The following is an 8,178-nucleotide window of genomic DNA, read 5'->3' on the forward strand; positions in this document are numbered from 1 at the left end:
TTATAATGCATTCAATATTGAACAGGCAATGGTCGGCCGTGTGGATACCAATGCAACGATTTTTCCCCTTTCACCGTTAAGCGGGCGTATAAAGTCTTGATTTGCTATTTATGATAGTTTGATTTTTGCTACACCGTTCCGAACGGGGCAGCACAGTCTCCCGAGTTACTGCTTCGGTATCGCTTTAAATCGTGCTCCCCTCTCGGGACAGTCTGCGTTTTGCTTGAGCCCTGCTTGGTTAATCAATTCTACGTCGATAGCTTGATGAAGAGTATTTTTCATGTACGAACCATGCATACAGTTTGGAAAGGAAATTGATACAACCTGTTGTCTAAATAAACTAGAACTTTTCACAAAGCGAACACACATTCAAGTGTAGATAGCTGGTATAATAGCTGGTGGGAACTTGAAGCTTCCCAGCTGGTAGAGTCTGGTCCCTCGCACCTTGCGATATTGATTCCGACTAAAGGGTGAGGGAGAGTCTAGATTCTAATGCGTAACATTACTACATTAGGAAGAATGTCGATATGGAAGTAGACTAGAGCCGTTTGTCCGTGTGTACCGTACGGCAAACAAATCCTGAATACGCTTCAAGCAACAACAAAATGTGCTGCTGCTTTACCGTTGCCCTAGCCGATGGTTTTTGAAAAATAATTTACTCACAGTGTCACACATAAATACCTCAAAAACCCGTCAAGCTTTCCCAAACACTTTTACAACGCTAGACACGGAAAGCATTCAAACGGAGAGTTCCTCGGTAGAGGAATTGATCTGTGTCGATTCGCCTTGCAGCCGTCCTTCACCGGAAGCCGGATCCCGCCCGTCCGATGCATTTCGAACTCCACCATTGTCGCTCCTGGGAGGACTCATCGGACAGATGTCGGTTAGAATGACCACCTCGTACGGACTGCAATCGGACAGATGGAGAACGGAACACAGCCAGCCGTAAAAACCCTTCTCGATGTCGGAAACTTCGTTCAGCCATGCCCGAAAGTGGAAGCTTAACTGTCGGACGCCAGCGTACAGGGCCAGTCCGACCGTGCACAGCACGATACCAAGTGGGTAGGCCAGTATGAGCAGCGGGGACATAAGCAGCTTATGGCAGTACGATCGCTCCTCGTTGAAGTACGTGAACATATTGTACCACGTGACGGTGCCCATGTAGAACGAGTAGATCCCAGTCGTTAGCGTTACAAACGGGAGGCATATGAGCGAGAGCAGAAGGATGTGAAAGCCGGTACGCAGTGAGCAACATTCCTGTCCGGTTCTTATGGATTCGTCGTGCACGGCGAGTGCCTGCTTGTTGATCTGTTCAAGCTCTTCGCGCGAAATGTTTAGCTGCACATCGATGGATTGTCCCTTTTTGCGTCCACGCTTGATTGTGCCCGTCATTGTGAGATAGTTGTCCGCGGAGGAACCGTACGAACGGTTCGTGTTGTACCGCTCCAGGCTGTGCTGGTCGAGTTCGGCGTTTAGGACACTAGTCTCGCCCGATTCCAGATCCTCGTAGTTGCAAATCGCTGACGGAGTCCGTCGCCCGCCAATTTCGTCCAAGTCCGTGCGGATATTGACTCGCTTTTTCGACCGTTTGCCACTCCCACCCGTGAGCAGCTCGGCGGATTTGCTCGACTTCCGGTCGAGGCTGCTCTCGGATATGCTGCTTGGGGTGACTGTGGAGCTGTCCCGAAGCGGATGAAACTGCTGCAGTTCGTTCAAGTCGTCTTCGTCTTCATTAGTGCCGTTCGCGGGTCCCTTGCTGTTGCAAGTGATCTCAATTATCTCCTCACTGTTCCATCGTTTATTCTTGCGACAGTCTTCTCGTTCCGGTGTCAGATCCCATTCTTTACGATTACCCTATAGAAAGGACATTAAACTTCAGAGTGGGTAGCCATCATTCGAATAAAAAAAATAACGATAAGAGACAAAGTAGATCCTTCCGAAGTTTATACCGGCTTCGATGCAAAACAAACATCCTTTATTTTACGCAGACGCACACAATCACACGCCTTGGGAGGCGTCAAAACATGCCACCAACACTAACACATCGCAGCGCAGAAAAGGACTCGTTTGATACAACACAACAAAAGCAACAAGATCGGACCCACCCACATCGAATGCGGCGTCTACTGCACAGAGAAAGGATTAGCTTTGCGAACCTGTATGTTTACGATGTGGTCGATATGATTGCCATGGTTGGTTTTCTTTCCCGCCTGCCGCTTTCTCGGCGGAATAAACACTGGAAATTCACCCTGGCCACCGCCTAACTGTCGATTAGGAGACGGCTGCTGCTGTTGCGTGCGGACGACCATATCGTCCGTCGCTAGGCCGACCATTCTACAACTACTGTACGGGGTAGGTTGTTGCCAGAGAAAAAATCATTCCACAAAAAAGGGAATTAACCACCTAATTCTAAATGCACCCGGAACGACCCACACTCAGCGTTCCTTGAAGACTTCCTGTCAACTGCATCCGAGAGGGAAGCCACCTTTGTCTCGTCTGTTCAAGAGACAGGCGCACTGACCTCCATTTCGGATTCCGGCAAAAAACAGTAGCAGCTTTAATCAAACATATTACATTCAGAGGTAAACAGAGACAAATATTTTTGATGATATTTTTGGTTTCATAGACTTACAACAACACTTTTACAAGGGATTTTAAATCTTGCGCCAGCTGCTGTGGGCATTATTATTCCAGCATTCAAGCAAATCTGTTTTATTAGTATATACAACGATTCAACATATACAAAAATGAAGTATACACTGATACAAATCATGTATTTAAGAAAGAATTTCAAAATATCAGTTTGAGTACGAAACGTACCACGTGCCGATAGCACTGCAAGGACATTGCTAGTATACTACCCTGATTCAAATTTGATGTGCTGTAACTCTGCTGTGGACATCTTGGCAACACTGGCCGTGGTATTATGCGACAACAAGATGCTGTCAGTGCAATGTTGTTGATCATAATCGAAGCGCAAATATCGTTGCACTAGGCAAAAATTCATATTTCGTTCTGATAAAAAAAACAGATAGTATGACGAACGCTGCCAAGGAATATTCAGCATTAATCAAAGAGCAACGACAGCTAAAAAAGGCCGAAAGCACCCTCATAGCCATGATTGATAAAATCAACCAAGAGCTAAACCAGTTGGTTGTAAGCAAACGATTTAATTGATGTTCTCTTGATACGTGATTTCTTCGATGTTAGCCCTAGCGATAACATTTATTATTTATCTGCTTTAAGGTTGAGGAGCTACAACTCAAATCTCGTGATGCACAACTGAGCGTGAAAGCTACCCGCAGCCAAGTGGACGTTGCCACCTGTAGTACCGCGGAAATCAACCAGCAAGTACTAAATTTGGATGTGCAGGATAATCGATTTAAGAAATCCTTGGAGGAATCGGAAGACGAACTTTAGCATGTTTCTTATTTCACAAGACACGGATGTTTCATTTTTTATATGGATATTCTTAGCAATTAAAACAACGTTCTATTTATAGTTGAACTAAATAAACACGTTTACTTATGAATTTAACTGTAATCCTTTCAAGCAACAAGCCTTTCACTGGGGCAATAAAATCGATTACTGCGTTGGTTGTTCTCTTCGTGTGCCGGTGTCCGTTTTTTCTCCTTCCGGTGGCTTTGCCTCTTTCATTTCCTGTTCTATTCGTTCTTTTGCTCGAAATACTTTCGACTGAAGATAGAATGATCCTCCCTTGGATTTTTCGTTCACCTCAAACAGATGTTTGTAGTTCTTTTGTACCTCCTCAGGGTCCAGCTTCGTTATGTTGAGGATTTGTTGTGCCTCCTCCAGCGTCATACCTGCCACAAAACACATATTAGTATCATTCTGCAATTGATGTGCTGGGATCAAACTCACCAGTCCTAAGATTGGCTGCGGCGCGATTTTGACCTTGCTGACCTCCCCCGGCACGCTTGGCAGCCTCTTGGGAAGCAGCTATCTCCTGCTTCAGAGCTCGCGTGAAAGCCTTTCCTATTATTTGGCCGCCAAGCACTATTATCTGGGCGATGTACTTCGCCATATTGTTGTTGCGTACCAGAACAATTAGTTACAGGAAGGACCAGCTACGTCGTACAGATTTTAGTGAGGTATGTCGAGGTTTTGTAGGTAAAATTAATGTAATTTCATCATTTTCTGACCGGTTCTTTTAGAAATAACGAAACAAACTTAGTTACACAACGGGTCGAACAGTTTGACAGCCATACGTTTTTGTTGACTATCGCATGTGCTAAAGTGACAGCAGATGTTGACATTCATTTTGATCAGGGGCGTCCAATCATATTCATCGCACAGTATGTTCTTGGAGCGCATGTTACTGGCTAAAATTTTCAAATTGTTCAAATCCTATATGGCAAGGAAAAGCGAAAAGAGGATAATTCATAAGCTAACGTGTTCGTGACCGGTACATTCCAGTGTACCTAGCTATGGTGATCTTTCATGTAGACCGCAAAATAATACAACGTTCCGAGTGAAATTTGTCAAGGTTTTACTCATTTATTAAATAAATATCGTATATTCTTTTATTTTTACATAAATAAAATAATGATTTTCGTATAATAAAAACACAGTTCCTAAATTTCGTCCATATAAAACAATAAAAACCGAGTTTCGTAAAATGCATCATTCATCCTATACACACGTTCACGGTCGCCTTAGAACCGAAGGGGAAACATTAAACTATATTTGCCTAATATGTTGCACCTAGGAGCGATTTAGTTTAAAAGCTACACAATACGTAAAACATAAATAGCCACCATGAGCATCGATCGGGGCATGCTAACAATTAAAATGGTTCTAATCGGCTCATGAATCGAGTACCATTATCGGGACGTTTCTCCGGAATTGAGTCAATTAGATGGAAGTGTCTCTTAGTTGTTTTTTTTTGGCAGCACGGATCAAATTGGCTTAGTTTGCTAGTATCGGGTATTTCTCAAACAACAGGCACTACATCCTAACCAAAAGCTTTGTTACAACCTTTCTATCATTAAAAAATTGTCTAATGATCTGTTCATGCGACCCCTCTGAGTGCGACCCACGTGCGATACCGTGCGGCCAAACGCTAACAGAAACCAGGATTCGTATGCTCGATTATGCACCGCTTGCAGTACTTTTTCACCGCCCGGTAGCCCTCGATCGAGATTTGGCAGTCCTGGATGTTGAGCTGCTGGAGCCCGCGGCAGTAGTAGGCGATGCACTGGATCCCCCGGTCGGTGATCATATCACAGTTGCGGAGGCTCAGCTTCTTCAAATTAGGACAGCTTTCGGCGAGGGCTCGCAAACCGGCATCGCTCACGTCACACTTCCCGATGTCAAGGGCCCGCAGCCGAGGACATGACCGGGCGAGCACGTTAATAGAATCGTCACTAACCGCCTCACAGCCGCGGGCGTTTAGATAGCGCAGTTTGTAGCACCGTCGGGCGATCACCTTCAGTCCCGCGTCTGACACTTGATCGCACTTGGCCACCGAAAGGTAGCGCAGAGTAGCACCGAGTTTCGCCAGCTCGTACAGCCCAAAGTCCGTCACGCTGGTGCAATCCGAAACGCTTAGCTCGCGAAGCGCGATGCAGAAATTTGGAATAAATTTGAGGCCGGCATCTGCAAAATGAAAAAAAAGGAAAGCACTGTGACCCACGGCATCGAATGACGCTAGTGCGGAAACTCACCTGTAACTTGTATACACCGTCGAAGGTAGAGATAGACCAGCAGAGGACAATTTCGGGCTATAACTTTAATACCGGCATCACAGATCGAGGCACAATCCGTCAGGTCCAGGTACTGCAACAGAAGCCGTCGCGGTGGCTCCAACCCCGGATTGATGTTGATGCACGTGATTTGTGCACAGCCTGCAGGAACCAACCAAAAAAAAAAAACACACCCAACGTAAGCTAACCTCCCCGAAAGCTTTCTCCTGCAGCTCTCCAATACGTACCGGTTACGTCTAGATGTTGCAGATTTGTACACTTGGTCACAAGATCCGACAGCGCTTGGTTCGTGATGGTGACGCTGTTCTGAATCTGCAGGTGTGTTATCTCCGGGCATCGTCTCGAAAGAAGCTGTAGTCCTCGGTCGGTTAACCGGCATCCGTCGGCTAGCAGGACTCGCTCCACACCCGGACACGCTCCGTTTCTCGTTTGCCCGCACAACCTTCGCAGGATGGTCTTGATTGCACGATCGCCACTGTTTTCTTCCCCTGCAAATGGTACCCATGTGTGAGTGCTGACAACTGACAGTGTCCTGGCCGTCGGTGGAAACGCTTACCCTTGATCTTGATGATTTTCCACAGAGCCGGATTCCAGATGACCGACTCGAATCGGCGACACACGCGCGCAATATTGCACAGTTCGCTGCTGTCCAGCCACTCGAAGATGCGCACCATCAGTTCGTCCGGTATCCGATCGAACAGCGGACCGGCTCGGTACGGACTCGCACCATGTCCATTCACCAGGCTCGTCAGGATCGTCGCACCATCGACTGGCCGATTGCTCCCGTTCACGCTGCCACCTCCACCGGGTGTGCTTTGTGCTGGACTTCCGTGACTCGATGAGGTCGACGTGGATCCACCACCGGTCCCGTGGTTCCCGTTTGTCGTCCACGAGGCCGGTATCGAGGATTGCTGTTGGCCGGAAGGTGACGGCGACACGAGCGTGTGGTAGCCCTGATCGAGGTTCGGTGAAAACCGGCCATAACGTGACAACCCGTCAGCGTAGTGTTGCGATTTCGTGAGAGGAATCCTACGAGAAAAAGCAAATCACATCAGTAACCGATCGGTGGAAGGTTCCGACCGTTCTAAGGTGGCTTACCGTCCGTCGATGAAGTCAGCTGATCCGACGACTTTGAGGTGTGTCCCTCGGGGACTCCGGAAGGCCGGTGAGCCTCGTATCCGATCGAGTAGATATCGATCAGATCCGCTAGTCTCGGGACTTGACGCTCGTCGGAGGAGATGTGGTGAGCTGGAATCTCCCAGACAGTCACCACCCTGGGATTGGGCCTGCGAGGACGCCTTCGAGGACGCGTTGTGGGCATTGTGAGCGGCCACCGAACCAGACGGACCTCCAGCGTTCGCATTCCGCCGGCAGAAGTTGTAGATCGCGTCGATGTTCTCGTTTTCGAGGTAGTACCGCTCGGTGTTGTTGCTGCTGCTAGATTGGTTGCGCGTTAGACTGGACGGTGTGGCGTTCGCGTTGCGCCGGATGGCACCTTGGATGTAGAGCGCGTCCATCTTCTCCTCGAGAAAGTACCGATCAGCCTCGGAAAGTCCGCCCAATCCGGGCGCGTGTCCTTCGTCCGCGTGGTGATACCCACCCTGAGGTGCGCCACGCAACACCGGTGATAGGCGTTGATGGTGCTGCTGGTACGTGTTAGTCAGCAACGCATCGATTGGTGTGTAGGTGCGAGGTCGCACAGGTCTATAAGCTCTCCTGTGGCCATGCCCATTAACGGTGGCTGGCGGATGTGGTGGCAACGGAAGTGAGAGTGTCTGGTGGAGAAAGGATCCGTTCTGATCGAGTGACGAGGATGAACTGCGGGAGAGACGCGATCCACCGCCTCCACCACCACCATCGGTGCCGGTGCCATCGGATGGTGGTTCTCCTTTACAGTTTACAGCCGGCAGAAGACCACCGGAGTCCGGTGGGTAGAGGTCGGAATCGAGCGTCAGGATGGGCGAACTGCGGGACATCTGGTAGGCTTGGGGATCAAGCGGACTCGAGCTGAGTGGGTGATGGTACTGCCGCGTGTCCATCGAGGGTGTGTTGCGGCCCAGCGACGCCAAAGGACACTCGACCGGTGCCACTCGGCGCTGCTGGTGCGTCATGATGTGGTTTTGGTTGCGGTCTCTTGGCAGTAGCGAACCCCCTGTGATTCTGTGTGTTCGAACCTGCTCCAGCGGGGCTGGGCGCAATTACATTCGAAAGCTGCCACAGTTGTCTGTAACAGAGAGAGAGCGATAAAGAGTTGAGGTTAGAAAAGACCCATGGAAAGAGACTCCCTTCGTAGATCACCCCACAATGATGCGGTGGAGCTGTTTGGATCCTTAGGCAGCTTCAGACCTGAAGATCCGCGTAGAAGGCGTACCCGAAATAATGCATCTATCAACGTTGATCCATCGTTTATGAGTGTGGCTGCACGCCCAAACTCACCCGCTTCACTTAATCG

At 48.7% G+C, this 8,178-nt stretch overlaps 4 protein-coding genes across 4 annotated transcripts; 1 reads left to right on the forward strand and 3 right to left on the reverse strand.

Annotated features, from left to right (window-relative positions):
• Positions 1-388: 388 nt before the first annotated feature.
• LOC128720491 (transmembrane protein 169) lies at positions 389-2,333 on the reverse strand. Its single transcript, XM_053814161.1, has 2 exons — positions 2,157-2,333; positions 389-1,854 (listed from the first exon to the last, which is right to left on the reverse strand). The coding sequence occupies exons 1-2, from the start codon at positions 2,331-2,333 to the stop codon at positions 739-741; spliced, it is 1,293 nt and encodes a 430-aa protein (XP_053670136.1). The 3' UTR covers positions 389-738.
• Positions 2,334-3,036: 703 nt separating this feature from the next.
• On the forward strand, positions 3,037-3,572 carry LOC128731128 (uncharacterized). Its single transcript, XM_053824226.1, has 2 exons — positions 3,037-3,156; positions 3,247-3,572. The coding sequence occupies exons 1-2, from the start codon at positions 3,037-3,039 to the stop codon at positions 3,418-3,420; spliced, it is 294 nt and encodes a 97-aa protein (XP_053680201.1). The 3' UTR covers positions 3,421-3,572.
• LOC128731127 (mitochondrial import inner membrane translocase subunit Tim16) lies at positions 3,451-4,182 on the reverse strand. The gene is made up of 2 exons (XM_053824225.1): positions 3,883-4,182; positions 3,451-3,824 (listed from the first exon to the last, which is right to left on the reverse strand). The coding sequence occupies exons 1-2, from the start codon at positions 4,043-4,045 to the stop codon at positions 3,586-3,588; spliced, it is 402 nt and encodes a 133-aa protein (XP_053680200.1). The 5' UTR covers positions 4,046-4,182; the 3' UTR covers positions 3,451-3,585.
• A 901-nt stretch (positions 4,183-5,083) lies between these two features.
• On the reverse strand, positions 5,084-7,837 carry LOC128720653 (F-box/LRR-repeat protein 7). The gene is made up of 5 exons (XM_053814338.1): positions 6,825-7,837; positions 6,283-6,755; positions 5,954-6,214; positions 5,688-5,867; positions 5,084-5,619 (listed from the first exon to the last, which is right to left on the reverse strand). The coding sequence occupies exons 1-5, from the start codon at positions 7,835-7,837 to the stop codon at positions 5,084-5,086; spliced, it is 2,463 nt and encodes an 820-aa protein (XP_053670313.1).
• Positions 7,838-8,178: the final 341 nt, after the last annotated feature.

Source organism: Anopheles nili, chromosome 2, assembly GCF_943737925.1.
Source record: "Anopheles nili chromosome 2, idAnoNiliSN_F5_01, whole genome shotgun sequence".
Classification (NCBI taxonomy): domain Eukaryota; kingdom Metazoa; phylum Arthropoda; class Insecta; order Diptera; family Culicidae; genus Anopheles; species Anopheles nili.

Bases quoted from the DNA above. Each gene is read 5' to 3' on its own strand.
- LOC128720491 (XM_053814161.1), bottom strand. From the start codon at position 2,333: ATGGTCGGCCTAGCGACGGACGATATGGTCGTCCGCACGCAACAGCAG. The intron at 1,855-2,156 runs GTTCGCAAAGCT...TCCTTTCTATAG, and splicing joins ACCACATCGTAAACATACAG to GGTAATCGTAAAGAATGGGA.
- LOC128731128 (XM_053824226.1), top strand. From the start codon at position 3,037: ATGACGAACGCTGCCAAGGAATATTCAGCATTAATCAAAGAGCAACGA. The intron at 3,157-3,246 runs GTAAGCAAACGA...ATCTGCTTTAAG, and splicing joins AAGAGCTAAACCAGTTGGTT to GTTGAGGAGCTACAACTCAA.
- LOC128731127 (XM_053824225.1), bottom strand. From the start codon at position 4,045: ATGGCGAAGTACATCGCCCAGATAATAGTGCTTGGCGGCCAAATAATA. The intron at 3,825-3,882 runs GTGAGTTTGATC...GTTTTGTGGCAG, and splicing joins CGCAGCCAATCTTAGGACTG to GTATGACGCTGGAGGAGGCA.
- LOC128720653 (XM_053814338.1), bottom strand. From the start codon at position 7,837: ATGACGCACCAGCAGCGCCGAGTGGCACCGGTCGAGTGTCCTTTGGCG. The intron at 5,868-5,953 runs GTACGTATTGGA...TGGTTCCTGCAG, and splicing joins GCAACATCTAGACGTAACCG to GCTGTGCACAAATCACGTGC. The intron at 5,620-5,687 runs GTGAGTTTCCGC...TTCATTTTGCAG, and splicing joins ACGGTGTATACAAGTTACAG to ATGCCGGCCTCAAATTTATT.